Genomic DNA, 18,013 nt, shown 5'->3' with positions numbered 1-18,013 from the left:
CACCTCCTTTCTTCTGCTGGTTATACCCCTCTATGTAGCCTAGCATCTTTCTGGCCTTGGCCACTGCCTTGTCGAAATACCCAGTGTACCTGAATGTAACTCACCTTGAGCTACTACTGAAAAAGGTGTGAGCAAAATCCAAATAAATAAAATAAATAAATTGTTTTGACACCTTGAGATCCCTCCGGGGTATCCAATATTGTCTATGTTTGTGTCATCCACAAAATGGCAAATTATTCCTTCTAACCATTCAGCAATGTCTCTCACAAATATATTAAACAGAATCAGGCCCAGTACTGACCCCCTGAGGCACTCCACTATTCACCTTCCTTTCCTCTGAGTAGATTCCATTTATCACCACACTCTGTCACCTGTCAGTCAACCAGTTTCCAATCCAGTTCACCATTTTGGGTCCTAAGTTCAGTCTTCTGTGACTGGAACCGTATCAAAGGCTTTGCTGAAATCCAAGTAGATTACACCTAGTGCATGTCCTTTATCCAGTTCTTTGGTCAACCAGTCAAATAAATCAATCAGATTCATTTGGCAGAATATTCCTTTGGTAAAGCCATGCTACTTTGGATCCTGCAATGGGTTAACTCTCTTTTTATTCAGCAGCGACTCCATTATTTTTCCTACCACCGACATGAGGCTTACCAGCCTGTAGACTTTCCACTTCTTTCCTGTCCCTGCTTTTGTGAAGAGGGACCACATCAGCTTGTTTCTAATTCTGCAGAACCTCTCCTGTCTCTAAAGATCTATTAAATAAACCCTTAAGAGGTCCTGCCAGGATTTCTGTGACCTCCCTCAGTATCCTGGGATGTATCTCATCTGCCCCATAGATTTGTCCACTTTCAGATTTTCAAGTTGTTTATAAACACTTTCTTGAATAGTGCAGTGTCCACTCCATTCCCAGATATACCCTTGGTAGCGAACCACAGTCTTTCTCCAGGATTTTCTTCTGTGAATACTGAAGCAAAGTATTTGTTTAGCACGTTTGCTTTATCCTCATCACTCTCCACATAGCAATTCTCAGAAAATTTCAGTTTTACAATTCCATTCCTAGCTTTTCTCCTTTCCCCAATATATCTGAAAAAGGTCTTGTCACCTCTCTTTACATCTTTAGCCATTTTTTCTTCCTCATGTGCTTTCACTAGCTGTATTTCCCTCTTTGCTTCTTTGAGTTTAATCCAGTAATCTTTGCTGTGATCCTCTTGTTGTGCTCATCTGTATTTCTTGAAAGCAGCCTCTTTTGCCCTTATTTTTTCAGCCACTTGTTTGGAGGACCATATAGGCTTCCTGTTTCTCTTGTTTTTGTTTACTTTCCTTGTATAAAGATCTGTTCTCATATTTATAGCAGCTTTCAGCTTGGACCACTGTGCTTTCAATTCTCCTATGCCAAACCATCAGTGGCGTAGCCAGACAGCCAACTTTGGGTGGGCCAGAGCCTGAAGTGGGTGTGCACAAAATTTTCTCTGCCCCGCCCCTTCCTCCCCCTATTCCCCACCTCTCCCCCAGCACCTCTCAACTCAAAATAGAAACAGAAACACTTTAGCTCATGAGGAATGTGACATCCGCTATGCACATTTCTCAAGCTATCATATTTCAGTTAAGATTCAAAATAAAATGCCTTTTCTACCTTTGTTGTCTGGTCATTTTCTTTTTCCATCATGTTGATCCAGTTTCTCTTTTGAACTTTCCAATCTTTCTGCTATTTCTCCTTCAAGCAGCTGCTGTCCATTTGTGTTTTTCTCCTCTCTTGTTCCATTCCCTCACTTCACTTGCCTCTGACATATTGACCTTTCCGTTTTAGCTCTTTCCTCTTTTTTTTTCTTTTCTGCTATGTCCACCCAAATTTTATCCTGTCTAACCCCTTTTCCTTTGTTTTACTTTTCAGATACCTACTACTACTACTACTACTTAGCATTTCTATAGTGCTGCCAGGGTTACGCAGCGCTGTACAAGTTTAGACAAGGGGAAGGACAGTCCCTGCTCAAGAGAGCTTACAATCTAAAGGTAATAAGCTATGTAGTCAGTGTATGTATCGGGAATGGGGAAGGTGGTTAGGCGCCAAAAGCAAGAGAGAAGAGATGGGCCTTGAGTAAGGACTTGAAAATGGGTAGGGAGGGCGCATGTCGTATGGGCTCAGGAAGTCTGTTCCAGGCATAAGGTGAGGCGAGGCAGAAGGGGCGGAGTCTGGAGTTAGCGGTGGTGGAGAAGGGTACAGATAGGAGTGATTTGTCCTGAGAGCGGAGGTTACGGGTGGGAACATATGGGGAGAGGAGGGTAGAGAGGTAATGGGAGGCTGCAGATTGAGTGCACTTGAAGGTCAATAGGAGAAGCTTGAATTGTATACGGTAGTGGATCGGGAGCCAGTGAAGCGACTTGAGGAGAGGGGTGATATGAGAGTATCGGTTCACGCGGTAGATAAGACGTGCGGCGGAGTTTTGGACAGATTGAAGGGGGGATAGGTGGCTAAGTGGGAGGCCAGCGAGGAGAAGGTTGCAATAGTCAAGACGAGAGGTAACGAGTGAGTGGACGAGAGTTCGGGTGGTCTGTTCAGAAAGGAATGGGCGAATTTTGCTAATATTATAGAGGAAGAAGCGACAGGTCTTAGCTGTCTGCTGGATATGGGCAGAGAAGGAGAGGGAGGAGTCGAAAATGACTCCGAGATTGCGGGCTGAGGAGACAGGGAGGATGAGGGCATTGTCAACAGAGACGGAGAGTGGGGGAAGAGGAGAAGAGGGTTTGGGTGGGAAGACAAGGAGCTCAGTCTTAGCCATGTTCAGTTTCAGATGCCGGTTGGACATCCAGGCAGCGATGTTGGAGAGGCAGGCCGAAACGTTGGCCTGGGTTTCGACTGTGATGTCAGGAGTGGAGTGGAGTGGAGTGGAGTGGAGAGGTAAAGCTGGGTGTCATCACCTGTCAGATTCCTTTTCACCCACTAGTTCTCCTAGTCCCCATCTCTCTACTTCCCCAGCCATCCATTCCCTTCCATCTTCAATCTATTCCCCCTTACCATATTTCTTTCCCCTTTAATCACCATCCTCCTTGCGTTCATTTCCTTGCCACCCCCTTGGCCTCTCCCACATGGTTCCACATTTCCCAATGTCTCTCTCCCTCCACCCTTCTAGCCCAGCATCTGCTCCCTCTCTTCTCCCCACCCTTCACCCTCTCCCAGCATCTTCTTGTCACTTCTCTCTTTCGTCTTGCCCCCCTCTCCTGTGGCCAGAATTTCCCCCACCCATCCTGTTTCTTTCCACCCCCCTCTCTCCCCCTTCGCAGCATCTCTCATCTCTTGGCAAAGAACGACAATGTGGATGCAGCAGCTCACAGGTTTGCTTGCTGTGTTTTGAATGAACGGCGACGCGATGGCTGTGCGGTGGAGTGGAAATAGAAATTTACCAAATGGCTTCCTTACAGTGGGCTGGCTCACTTGCACTCCACTCCTGAGGTTGCAGCGGCGAACTGGTGGTCAGGGTGCTATGCTCAAGTAGTAAAAGCAGCAAGCCGGCAGGTTTGAGTCTGTCTTTCGCTTCCCTGCCTTCTCTGCGTCCCGCCTTCCTGTGATGTCATTTCCTTTCAGGCGGGCGGGACGCAGAGAAGGCAGGGAAGCGAAGGACGGACTCAAACCTGCCGGCTTGCTGCTTTTACTACTGGAGAGCGGCGCACTGGCGCCCCGCCCGCCAGTTCATCGCTGCGGGCGAGGATTCGAAGATACGGACGGACGGGGATGGACTCGGACTCTGGGTGGGCAGGCGGGCTTGAGGCTAAATTGGGTGGACCTGGGCCCATCCAGGCCCACCCGTAGCTACGCCCCTGCAAACCATGCCATCAGCTCATTCAGGTATTCCCCCCATTTTACCAAAATCAGCACGCCTGAAATCCAGCAGGGTTTAAAAAAGATTTGGATAATTTTTTAAAAGAAAAGCCTATAAGCTATTATTAAGGTGGACTTGGGAAAATCCACTGCTTATTTCTAGGACATACAAAACAAAAAGTAGTAGAGTATAACGCAAAAGTGCCCAATAGTTTCAGAGTAGGTTACTTGGGGAAAGTCTCATATGGTCACCGGGGCTACTTTCATTTCACCAATAAGGTGAACTCCTATTCCGTGACAATTTAAATCATAGACAACCCCCAACCTTCTTCAATGTGCGGTTCAGTATTTCCAATTATGCAAAAAAATATTTTTAGGTTTTTTTTTATATAATTATGGATTAGTGATCCTTAATTTCTAATTTTCTTCATTACTACTGCTCACTGTATTGCTGCAGTATTTCTTAAATCTCACACATATTCTGACTCTTATCAACCTGTATCTATTAAGGTGGATATGCTTGTCAATCAGTGCTAATGGAGGTAACTTTACAACACTTATCTGCATGCCCAGGTGTGGCTGCAACCCCTTATTTCTAGGATAAGCAGTATAAAATCTGTTTTTTCTCTTTTGGGATCTTGCCAGGAACTTTCTTATGTAACTTCTTCATTATACACATAGGGGAAACTTTGTGGTTGCCCTGCTACATGAGCTTAGAAGAGGAACAGAAATTGACTGTGAAGACCCAGCATCATTCTTCCCCCCCCCCCCCCCTTGCCGTCCATACTATTTATTTATTTATTTATTATTACATTTATATCCCACATTTTCCCACTGATCGCAGGCTCAAAGTGGCTTACAAAGTCTGTAGTGCAAGCTACAGTACAAGAAAAACAATTATACAAATTGAGAATCTATATTAATAAATCCCACCTTGAACGTTCTGAAGCTCACTCCAAGGCAGAGAAGCTCACTCCAAGGCAGAGAAGCACAAAAATCCTGTAGTCTTCATAGGCTAGGACCAGTCACCCTCACTCATAGACCCGCCCTCAGCCACGCCCCATCTGTACATAAAACGCTACCTCAACATTCTGAAGACAACCTACTGAAGCCATCTGCAAAATCCCTAAACAGTTCGTAAGTTCATGGTGGTGAAGCCATCCAACTCACCATGTCTCTCTGCCCCGCCCTCGAGGGCGGAACACAGAGAGTAAAGGGATCCATAAAGGCACCCCTACCAACTGGCAACCAGGGGCGTATCTGGAATCCGGCGGTAGGGGGGGCCAGAGCCAGAGAGGGGGGGGGCACATTTTTGCCTCCCTCCCCCCCCCCGCCGCCGCCTCTCTCCACCCCCTCCCCGCCGTCAACCCTCCCCCGTTGCTTACTTTTGCTGGCGGGGGGCCCCAACCCCCGCCAGCCGAGGTCCGACCCGCAATCTCCATATTTCGTCTTCCTCCGTGGCCATGTGCTTCAAGGAAGTAACGCTGCAGTGCTGATTGGTTGAATCCAGTTCGGCGTCTGACGTCGCAGCGACGTCAGACGCCGAACTGGATTCAACCAATCAGCACTGCAGCGTTACTTCCTTGAAGCACATGGCCACGGAGGAAGACGAAATATGGAGATTGCGGGTCGGACCTCGGCTGGCGGGGGTTGGGGCCCCCCGCCAGCAAAAGTAAGCAACGGGGGAGGGTTGACGGCGGGGAGGGGGGCCAGGGAGAAATCTGCGGGGGCCCAGGCCCCTGTGGCCCCACGCAGATACGCCCCTGCTGGCAACCCCCTCCAACAAACAACGACCCAGGCAGGGGGAGTGTTTCCGTACTCCTCCCCCTGCCTAGGAATCGCTACAGACTGCTGGCAAACTCCCCAACCACACGACCACAAAAGCCACCTGCAACCCCCCCCCATACACACAAACACACACACAAAAATAAACACATACACACACATAAACACACACACACATAAACACACATACATACAAACATACACACAAATGCAAACACACACACAAACACACACATACACACATAAACACACACACACACACACACTCATAAACACACACACAAACACACACACACATGCAAACACACACACATACACACACAAACACACACACGCAAACACACACACACACATAAACACACACACATAAACACACACACAAACACACAAACAAATGCAAACACACACACAAACACATACAAACGCACACACACACATAAACACACACACAAACGCAAACGCACACACAAATGCACACACAAACGCACACACACAAACGCACAAACACACACAAACACACACACACACAAACACACACAAACGCACACAAATGCACACACACAACCACACACACACAAACACACACACACACACAGAAACACAAACACACACAAACTCACACACACAAAAAAAACATACAAACACACACACACAAAAACATACACACACACACAAAAACATACACACACATAAACACACACACAAACGCAAACACACACACAAACATACACACACATAAACATGCACACAAACGCAAGCACACACACAAACGCAAACGCAAACACACACACACATAAACACACACACACACAAACAAACACACACGCAAACACACACACAAACACACACACATAAACACACACACTAACACACATAAACACACACACAAAAGCACACACACGCAAACACACACACATAAACACACACACGCACATAAACACAAACACACACACACACGCAAACACACACACATAAACACACACACAAACACACAAACACACACACATAAACACACAAACACACAAACACACACACATACATAAACACACACACAAACAAACGCAAACACACACACACATAAACACACACACACACATAAACACACACACACGCAAACACACACACAAACGCACACACACAAATGCACACACACAAACGTACACACACAACCACACAAACACAAACACACACACAAACACACACACACACAGAAACACAAACACAAACACACACACACAAACACTCACACACACACACAGAAACAAACACAAACAAACACACACACACACACAAAACATACACACAAACACATATACACACAAAAACACACACACACAAAAACACACACACACAAACACACACACAGAAACACAAACACACACACAAACACACACACACACACAAACAAACACACACAAACAAACAAACACACACAAACACACAAACACACACACACACACACACACACACACAAACACACACACACAAACAGCCTCGACGGTGCACCTCTAAGTGCCCCCCCCGCCGCATCGCCACAACAACCCGTGCAACGGGGCATCAGAAAGCCCCTAACCCACTTCCCTCCTCGCCGCATCACCAAGCCCCTCCCCCCCACATCGACCGTCTCGCCACCCGCGACCGCTAATACAAACTCTGTCCGGCGGCTGCTGCTGCTTCTATTCAGCAGCAGCAGCCCATACATAAAGAAAACAAACAAAAAAAAAAACAACGTCCTAAAACGCACCTCCGTGGAGAACCATCTCACATTGGCTGACGTCTCTGCAGCCGCTCCTCCTCTCCCCTCAACGTCAGTGCCCCTGCCGGAAGACCCCGGAGAAATGCCGAGACGTCAGAGGGGAGAGGAGGAGCGCATGCTGAGACTTCAGCCAATGTGAGATGCTTCTTAACGGAGGTGCGTTTTAGGAGGATTTTTTTTTTTGGTTTTCTTTATGTACGGGCTGCTGCTGCTGAATAGCAGAAGCAGCAGCCGCCGGACACAGTTTGTATTAGCGGTTGCGGGTGGCGAGGGGGTTGATGAGGGGGAGGGGCTTGGTGATGTGCCACAGTGGGGGGGTCGGGTGATGCGCGAAGGGGGGGGACAAGGGGCTTTCTTTGGGTGCTGCGCCGGCTGGGGGGGAAGGGGGGTCTCGCTGGACATGGGTGGCTGGAAGGAAGCAGGGGGAGGGGAGGGGAGGGTCGCTGCACATGGATGGCTGCAGGGGGGGCAGGGAACAGGGAGATAGGGATGGGGTTCCACACACCACATGGCTGCCTGCAAGGGGGACAGGGATACAGGACGGACACTGCAGGGCAGGCAGGGGGACTGAAGGGTTGGTGGTCATCAGGGGGGACAGATGGGTCGACGGACATGGCTGGCCACAGGGGAGGAACAGGGAAAAAGGAGAGGAGTGTCCTCAGACATGGGTGGCTGCACAGGAGAGGAGGGTCGCTGGACATGGGTAGCTGCAGGGGGGGCAGGGGGACAGAAGGGTCGCTGGACATGGCTGGTTGCAGGGGGGACAGGGGAGAGAGGAGGGACGCTGCACATGCGTGCCTGCAGGGGGACAGGAGGGATGCTGAGGGGGGGGGGCCTGAGACCACATGGGTGGCTGCAGGGGGAGCAGGGGAGACAGGAAGGACGCAGCAGGGGGAGAGGAGGGTTGATGGGCTTGGGTGGCTGCAGGGGGATGCTGGACATGGGTGGCTGCAGGGGGAACACGGGGAGAGGAGGGTCGCTGCACATGCCTGGCTGCAAGGGGGCAGGGGAGAGGGAGGGGGTGAGGGGGTTCCTCACACCACACACGCAGTCACTCATTCTCTGTCTGCCACATACACTCTCACTCACACACTCACTGTCTTTGTCCCTCTCTCTCACACAGTGTCACACAGAAACACAAACACTGTCTCTCACACACTCTCTCTCTCGCACAAACACATAAACTATCTCTCTCTCACATTCTCTCTCTGACACACACGCTCCATCTCTCACATATGCTCTTTCTGAAACATACACTCCAAGGAAAACCTTGCTAGCGCCCGTTTCATTTCTAACAGAAATGGGCCTTTTTTACTAGTAAGATATAAAATAACAATTAAACATCAAAAGGCAAGTGATAATAAACAGGTAATTATTGTCCTTGGATCTGAATTTATAGTAATAGTTAATTCAAGTTAGGTTAAACCTGGGGAATATGCCTTCTTAAACAATACTGATTTCAATAATTTTCGGAAATGTAGGTAGTTCTGGGTAGATTTTACTTGTTTGGGTAGAGCATTCCATAATTGGGTGACTATATATGTAAAGTTGGTGGCGTAAATTGATTTGTACTTAAGGCCATTGCAATCTGGGTAGTGTAAGTTCAGATATGATCTACTATCACTACTCCACTCCATCTTAAGAGGGGATAATGGTTAGAACAAATGAAGGGTTGTGGGTGGATTAGGGGGAAGGGTAGAACAGATGAATACACACAGGGAAATGATAAAATCAGCATCCTTGAGAACAATAGTATGCTTTCCTTCCTTCATATTTAAAATGCTGAGAAAAGCTAGGCAGCAGATTTTAGAAACTTTAAATCAGTGTTTTTGTTTCTAGTGAAAAAGATGCTGGCACTCAAATGCCAGGTCACCCTTCAGGGGTGGGGTGATCATTGAGGGACCCAACCCACAATAGCCAGACACCCTGCAACCAGTCATAGAATCTATGACAAGGCAGAATTGATGTGTAGGGCCTGAGCTCTTTCATTAAAACTTGGGGACCATGGGTCAATTTTAACAGAAAATAGAAAAGGTGCCAGTACTCATTACCCCCAAGAACCCCCTTAAAAAAGCCCTGCTTTGAATACTCCTTAGAAGCATAAAGGAAATATAAATCAGAACAATAAAGGAGAAAGTTATTGATTTCATTTGCTGCAGCTGCCAACTGAATTATCTAAAAATATGTTTGGTGGTATTGTTGCTTTAATAGGGTGCCAGGTCTGAGAAAGCAGTGGAAATAGAGAATTAAAAATACAGAAATCGTGCAGATTTCCATGACTGATCTTATTATTACAGATATGGTTTATTAGCTTATTTTGGTTTGTCTGGTAATTGAATATACAGATAAACTGAAAGAAGAGGGAGGGCTTAGGGTGGAGCTCTAGGATGTAACTGAGCTAGTGTCTGCTTCCAAGCCCCACAGTCATCTCTTTTCTCTCCTTTTGCACAATGTTCATTTTGTGGATTTTATCCTGTGGCGTTCTCCTTCCTGCATGCTGGAGTCGGCCTGATGCCATGGAAATCAGCAAAGGGGTGGTGAGTGTACCCCTGACACCTTGATTCTGTAGTTTTATGGGGAGATGAACTAGTTTGAATTGGTTTGACAAACGGAATAAACAAGACTAGAGAGTACCACGTTATTCACTACAGATGGGAGATGAAAGCACTACATTTAAAATCTACAGTTGACTATGTAATTCTAAAGATTAAGATGAAACAAGTTGGAAAGTGCACCTAAAGTGTCACACAACAGTGAAACCTCTCCTTTCTCTGCTGGCAGATTCAAGCATGTTTGTGTGTGGAATTGAAAAAAAGCATGGTAAAATGTGTCTTTTGGCAGAATAGCAGAGGATGTAAGGGTATGGGAGTGTATGTGTCTATGGGGAATGTATAGGTGTAAGCATATGTGTAGGATGTGTGTGTGGAGAGTGTGCATGTAAGTAAATGTGTATGGAGGTGTGTAGATACTGCAGAGTGTGAGTACAGGCAGCACTATACCAAAGGCTGTGTGAGCAGTGTGTGTCTGCATATAGTGCAGATATTAAAGGATGCAAAACTTGCTTCCAGCCCACTGTCTCCTCTCACTGGCAGTGGCTTGTGGGCAGTGCAGAGGACACAAGAGGGCAAGTCATACAGAGTGCAACTATAGCTCTGTACGGTCCTGAGTATATGTATGTGTGGGGGTGTGGGGCATGGGGTGTCTCAAACACACATATGGTCGCACAATTGACACTCTCGCTTTGGCAAAAACACACCCAAAAATTCATCCAAAACCCTGGTAGTCATATCTGAAGAGTGGATGTTTGTGGTCTAAAATGTTCAAGTATTGGATCCGTTTTGTTAATTGTTTAAAATGAATCACAACCAGTGGCATAAATTCAAATAAGGTGTTCCCAAGCAAAATTTGGTGAGGACCCCCTATGCTCTTCTTCCTTCCCCCACCTGCCTCACCTTGACTTTAAGTTATAGAAGGAAGAATGCAGCAAACATGACAATTTTAAATAAGTTGCCTTGTCGTCTTCCACCAGCTTTCTCCAATGAAAGTATTCCAGCCCTGTCTCCTGGGAATCAGAGAAGCACAAAAGTGGCTAACCTTCCACTGTCAGGTTGAAGTCCTGTGATACTTTCATTGGAGATAGGTGTTGGAAGGCAGCATGGCTACTTATTTAAAAGATAGCCATGTTTTCTGCACTCTGTCTCCATCACTACAATTCAGGGTTTCTGAACTCCCTTTACTTTTAACCCCCATCCCTTGCACTAAAGAGATGTATGGCAGAATTGACACCGCTGATCACAGCTTACTATGTAAGGATTTTTCCAGGACTGAGATAGCCACTAGAACTCTGCATTACCTTAAGACTATTAAAATCACAGCTAGGGTACTTTTTAAAATTACTTTAGCCTATTATCAAAGGTAATTATCTACCTATGGCAATGCTTCCCATACTTTTATCCATTATGACCCCAATTTAACATTTAAAAATTCATATTGTACACCGCCTTGAGTGAATTCCTTCAAAAAGGTAGTAAATAAATCCTAATAAATAAATATGATCCCAGATGATGATGAAAATTAGAAAAGAGTTCTCCACTCCCCTCTTTCCCTCATGTACTTCCTCCCCTCCCCCTCCCCCCCCCCCCAAATCCCAGCACTTAAAAGACATTAGACAGCAGCAGCTGCAGTATTGGCAACAGTCAGTAACAGCAGTCAGCACACACATCAGCAGTCCGCACTCACAGACCCCAGTAACTGCAGTTTAACATGAAGCCCACATGGGAGGAGGGGGAGGGTCTCTGAATGTTCACTGGCTAACAATCTCCATGCGGACTGCCATTATTGAGCATAGACTACAATGGATATCCAGAAGAAAGGGAAGAGTCCTATTTCTCTAACCTTATTTGGGGTCCTGACCCACAGTTTGTGAACCACCAATCTATGGATGAGAAAGAGAGAGTAGCAGCAGACAAAGAGAAGAAAGAAATATTTAAAATATAGGTTGTAGATATTATCTGGAAATATCAGCTTAGGTATATGTATTCCTGTGCAAAAATGCATCAAAGGCAGTCCATTCTTCTTAGAGAGTATAATCAGCTACACAACACAAACAGATGAGACACCCAGAAACCAAAAAATAGGAGGCTTTGAGTTAAAACAGTAAGACAGTAAATGAAAAGAACTAAGGGGCCCCTTTCACTAAAGTATGGTAAAGTTTTGGAAATTAATGCAGAGGCTTTACAGTTATTGTGTGGTAACTGTTGAGAATATGCCCAGCATCTGCCCATGCAGTTAATGCAGACAAAATACACCTATTGTGCATCAACCTTACTGAAGATAATGCAGATGTACTTTCTGTCGGATTCTATATATCGCACCTTAATTTCAGCGTGGAAAATAAAGCATATTCTATAACAACGTGTGTAACTTAATTGGTCAGTACTGTCAATTGAACATTAACAAGCAATTATCAGCACTAATTGGCATTAATTAAGATTTATGTTCAGAACTTGCTAAGCGTATTCTGTAACGTGGTGCATGTAAATTCTAAGTCACGTGGAGGGGCATAATCGAATGGGGCGTCCTCACAGGACGGCCCTGTAAAGGGGCGGGGCAACCCATATTATCGAAACAAGATGGACGTCCATCTTTCGTTTCGATAATAGGGTCGGGGACGCACAAATCATGAAATTTAGGTTGACCTTAGAGATGATTGTCCTTAGGTCATTTTTCAGATGGTCGTCCCCGGTTTTCGGCGATAATGGAAACCGAGGACGCCCATCTCAAAAATGACCAAATCCAAGCCATTTGGTCGTCGGAGGAGCCAGCATTCATAGTGTACTGGTCCCCCTGGCATGCCAGGACACCAACCGGGCACCCTAGGGGGCACTGCAGTGGACTTCAGAAAAAGGTCCTAGGTGCATAGTTCCTTACCTTGGGTGCTGAGCCCCCCAACCCCCCCCCCCAAATCCACAACCCACAACTGTACACCACTACCACAGCCCTTAGGGATGAAGGGGGGCACCTACATGTGGGTACAGTGGGTTTGTGGTGGGTTTTGGAAGGCTCACATTTACCACCACAAGGGTAACAGGGGTGGATGGGCCTGGGTCCGCCTGCCTGAAGTACACTGCACCCACTATAACTCTCCAGGTACCTGCATACTGCTGCGATGGACCTGTGTATGGCATTTGAGGCTGGCATAGAGGCTGGCAAAAAAGTATTTTTAAAGATTTTTTTGAGGGTGGGAGGGGGTTAGTGACCACTGGGGGAGTAAGGGGAGGTCATCCCTAATTCCCTCAAGTGGTCATGGTCAGTTTGGGCTTGGTCGTGAAATAAAATGGACCAAGTAAAGTCGGCCAAGTGTTCATCAGGGACGCCCTTCTTTTATCCATTATCGGCCGAGGACGCCCATCTCCTAAGCACGCCCCAGTCCCGCCTTTGCTACACTGCCGACACGACCCGTGAACTTTGGTCGTCCCCGTGACGGAAAGCAGTTGAGGGCACACAAAATCGGCTTTCGATTATGCCGATTTGGGTGACCTTGCGAGAAGGACGCCCATCTCCCGATTTGTGTCGGAAGATGGGCGCCCTTCTCTTTCGAAAATTCACCTGATAGTTGTAAAGGGTGTGTGGCCATGGGTGGGGCATGGGCATTTCTAAAATCTATGCACGTTGTTATAGAATACACCCGCTCTGCACCTAATTTAGGTGTCAGGATTTACGCCAAGTAAAATGTGGTGTAAATGGCTGCGACTAAATTTGATCGCATGGAGAGGCACTCAGCGTAATTCTATATACTGCATGGAAACTTAAACCTATTCTATAAAATGTAGACGTACTTTAGAGAATACGCCTAAGCTTATTATTTTTTTTATGCATGGAATTTTCAGGCACCATTTATAGAATCTAGCCTTTTATGTCACCTTTTGAGGTAGCATTAAATGTTTTGCTTTAACAGTTAACACTTGGTATTGTATTGCATATTAAGTGTGAGGCACATTACCTACCTTCCCTCTCCCCCCAATTCTCCATCCCATTCTGCAGTTATCAGATAACGTAGGAATTAGCGCATGCTAAGGACGGAATTCTATAACATGGTACTCATAATTCTGCTTGCACTCACACAAATAATATTCTTATCACTGCTGTAACAAATCAGAACACTTTCATATAGAATGGTATCTTTGGACCATCAGAGGTGGTACTCTGCTGTCAAGTGTTGGTGCAGTAGCAATATCCACCTTTTTTGTCATCAGCCCATCCTATGTAATAAAACGCACCTCCAACATTTTGAAGTTGACTGCATGGCTGAGGCATTCCTGCTCTCTGTATCCATCTCCTGAATTGACATCACGTACTTCCGGGTTCGTCAAAAGCAGAAGTGACCAACCACACGAGGTTTCTCAGCTTCAGAATGTTGGAGGTGCATTCTATTAAATAGGATTGGTCAGTTCCTTGAAGCACAGCCAGAGCTCAGCGTCCTGCACAGTAACGCTCAGACACCAGAGAGAGGGGGGGGGGGGGCTGACACCAGAGAGGGGGGGAGGTATCTCTCTCACACACACTCTCTCTCTCTCTCACAGTCAATGTCTTTCTCTCTCACTCTCACACACTGTCTCTCACACACTCTATGTTTCACACTGTATCACATTCACTCTCTATGTGTCACACAGTCACTCACACACTCTCTCTTGGTCTCAAACACTCAGAGGGGCATAATTGAACGAAAACGCCTATCTCCATGGGCGTTTATCTCCAAGAACGGGTCCGTGAAGGGGCGGACCGAACCGTATTTTGGGAAAAAATAGACGCCCATGTTTTATTCAACAATGTGTGAGCTGGGCGTTTTTGTTTTTCAGCGATAATGGGAAATAAAAGCGCCCAGCTCAAAAATGAATAAATCCAAGGCATTTGTTCGTGGGAGGGGCCAGGATTCGTAGTGCACTGGTCCCCCTCACATGCCAGGACATCAACCGGGCACCCTAGGGGGCACTTTTACAAAACCAAACAAAAAGGTAAAAGAGCTCCCAGGTGCATAGCACCCTTCCCTTGTGTGTTGAGCCCCCCAAATCCCCCTCAAAACCCACTGCCCACAAGTCTACACCATTACTATAGCCCTAAGGGGTGAAGGGGGGCACCTACAAGTGGGTACAGTGGGTTTGGGGGGGTTGGACGACTAATAAGCATTAAGCAGCACAATTGTAACAGGTAGGGGGGATGGGCCTGGGTCCACCTGCCTGAAGTCCACTGCACCCCCTAACAACTCCTCCAGTGACCTGCATACTGCTGTCAGGGAGCTGGGTATGACATTTGAGGGTGAAAATAAAAAGTTGAGAAACGTCATTTTTTGTGGTGGGAGGGGGTTAGTGACCACTGGGGGAGTCAGGGGAGGTCATCCCCGATTCCCTCCAGTGGTCATCTGGTCATTTAGGGCACTTTTTGGGGCCTTATTCGTGAAAAAACAGGGTCCAGGAAAAGTGTCCTAAATTCTAGCTAAAAACGCATACTTTTTTCCCATTATCGGTGAAATGCGCCCATCTCTGTTCGGCAGATAACCACGCCCCAGTTCCGCCTTCGCCACACCTCTGACACGCCCACATCAACTTTGTCCGCATCCGCGACGTATTGCAGTTGAAAACGTCCAAAAATCGGCTTTCGATTATACCGCTTTATTCGTTTTTGTGAGATAAACGTCCATCTCCCGATTTAGGTCGGAACTTGGGCGTTTTTCTCATTCGATTATAAGCAGGTCAGTCTCACAGAGAGTCTGTGTCTCACACACACTCTCTCGCACACACTGTATCTGTGTGAAACACACTCTCTCTCACACTGTGTCTCACATACTCTCATTCTCACACACACTCTCATTCTCACACACACACTCTCTCTCTCACAGACATACTCGCACCCAGACTCATTCTCTCTCTCTCTCACACACACACACACACTCGCACATTCACTCTCTCTCTCACACACAGTCACTCTCACATACACTCTCTCAAACATACACACTCCGAGGAAAACCTTGCTAGCGCCCGTTTCATTTGTGTCAGAAACGGGCCTTTTTTACTAGTTATATAGAAAACTTTGAAGTGTTTTTCACACAGCACTCTCAAATGCTTATAATCAGAATAAATCTGTACTTATCTTTAAAATGTTCAGGGGATTTTTAAATCCAAACTCAAATCATATGGGGCTGCATACTGACATGTGTTTCCCTTCAGCTTTTTCAAGATATGCCCCTTTGCATCTCCAAAACAACTACTGAGTTCTTGGGTGAAGAAAGTGTGAAAGTCTTTGCATGACATATGCTTAAAGGTATGCTGTATGAACAAAATTCCTTTGACAGATTCAACCAGCAGGGGAACAGAGAGAAGATCAGCAATGCCTTTCTCTCTCTGTGTCCAGACTGACTAATAAGCCAGAGATAGTTTATCTCATTATATGGGTTCGTGTGTTGGTCATAGGCACATAAAAGAAAAACAGGACATTTCCCTAAAAATTAAAAATCCTAGAGGACATCTCTAAAGACGTCCAAAAGGAGGACATGTCCTCTTAAAAGATGACATATGGAGGGGCATAATCGAACGGCGCCGGCCAAATAGCTGGCTGGCCATCTTCGGGGCTGGCGCCGCAAGGGGGCGGAGCCAACCGTATTTTTGAAATACGGTTAGAGCCAGCTAAATCGATCGCTGGGTGTAGAGGAGATGGCTGGCTTCGATTTTCAGCCATAATGGAAACCGGCCCCGGCCATCTCAAACCCAGCAAAATGCAAGGCATTTGGTCATGGGAGGAGCCGGCATTTGTAGTGCACTGGCCCCCCTCACATGCCAGGACACCAACCGGGCACCCTAGGGGGCACTTCTAAAAATTAAAAAAAAAATAACAATAGCTCCCAGGTACATAGCTCCCTTACCTTGTGTGCTGAGCCCCCCCCCCCCAAATTCCCCCCAAAACCCACTACTCACAACTTTACAACGCTATCATAGCCCTAAGTGGTGAAGGGGGGCACCTACATGTGGGTATAGTGGGTTTTGGGGGGGGGTTGGAGGACTCCCATTTACCACTTCAAGTGTAACAGGTGGGGGGGACGGGCCTGGGTCCACCTGCCTGAAATGCACAGCACCCACTAAAAACTGCTCCAGGGACTTGCATACTGCTGTCAGGGAGCTGGGTATAACATTTCAGGCTGGCATAGAGGCTGGCAAAAAGTTTTTTTTTTTGGGTGGGAGGGGGTTGGTGACCACTGGGGGAGTAAGGAAAGGTGATCCCTGATTCCCTCCGGTGGTCATTTGGTCAGTTGGGGCTCCTTTGTGAAGTTTGGTCATGAAAAAAAGGGACCAAGTAAAGCCGGCAAAATGCTCGTCAAGCCTGGCTTTTTTTTTCCATTATCGGGCGAAGCTGGCCATCTCGTGAGCACGCCCCCGTCCTGCCCCCATCCTGCCTTCACTACCCTACCGACACCCCCCCCCCCTTGAAGTTTCACCGGCTCCGCGACGGAAAGCAGTTGGCACTGGCCAAAATCAGCTTTCGATTATACCGATTTGGCTGGGTTCAGGAGATCGCCGGCCATCTCCCGATTTGTGTCGGAAGATGGCCGGGGATCTCTTTCGAAAATGAGCTGGATGATAACCCTGCTTTGTCTATAGGTAAAAGTAACCCTGATAAACAGGCATCACCTACAGCTTAATTTGTTGTCCCTTATTTCCACATATGCAAGTAGAATAAGGGGGAAGTTACTAAGCTGCGGTAAGGTTTGGCATTTTACTACTGCTTAGTTTATTGCAGGAGTCAGTAACCTGCAGGTAGTGACTACCATAGTATATGAATAACACAACTTGTGATCAACTTTGCAAATTGCATTATTCAGTTCCAGAGGAGCATGGGGGCATGAAAACGCAGCTTGATGATCTCAAGGAGCTTTTCTTAAAGAGGCTGGAATTCAAAATGAAACTCACTCTTCCTCCTCATGAAGACTCACATCAAAGATTCCAGCTCCCCCTGGAGACCCCGTCTTCACCTCACCTTTTGGGTCATTCTCTGGTGGTCTAGGACATAGGAACAGCTCTGTGGATGCCAGTGGGTGCTGAGCACCCCCAGTGTTGACCAAGGGAGAGGTGAATTATATTGTGTTTGGCACTCTTAATCATTTTGAA

General features: G+C 46.8%; 1 protein-coding gene across 1 annotated transcript in view; it reads left to right on the top strand.

The window, feature by feature from the left end:
- Positions 1 to 9,794: 9,794 nt before the first annotated feature.
- The window catches only part of MMP25 (matrix metallopeptidase 25), a 426,665-nt gene continuing 418,446 nt past the window's right edge, over positions 9,795 to 18,013 (top strand). The window contains exon 1 of the mRNA XM_030210435.1: positions 9,795 to 9,895. Within this exon, the coding sequence (XP_030066295.1) occupies positions 9,809 to 9,895 (87 nt within the window). The 5' untranslated portion in view covers positions 9,795 to 9,808. The remainder of the gene's footprint in view (positions 9,896 to 18,013) is intronic.

This window comes from Microcaecilia unicolor, chromosome 7 (assembly GCF_901765095.1).
Source record: "Microcaecilia unicolor chromosome 7, aMicUni1.1, whole genome shotgun sequence".
Lineage (NCBI taxonomy): Eukaryota > Metazoa > Chordata > Amphibia > Gymnophiona > Siphonopidae > Microcaecilia > Microcaecilia unicolor.
The sequence above is the reverse complement of the archived record's forward strand: the minus strand, read 5'-3'. Positions and strand labels throughout refer to the sequence as shown.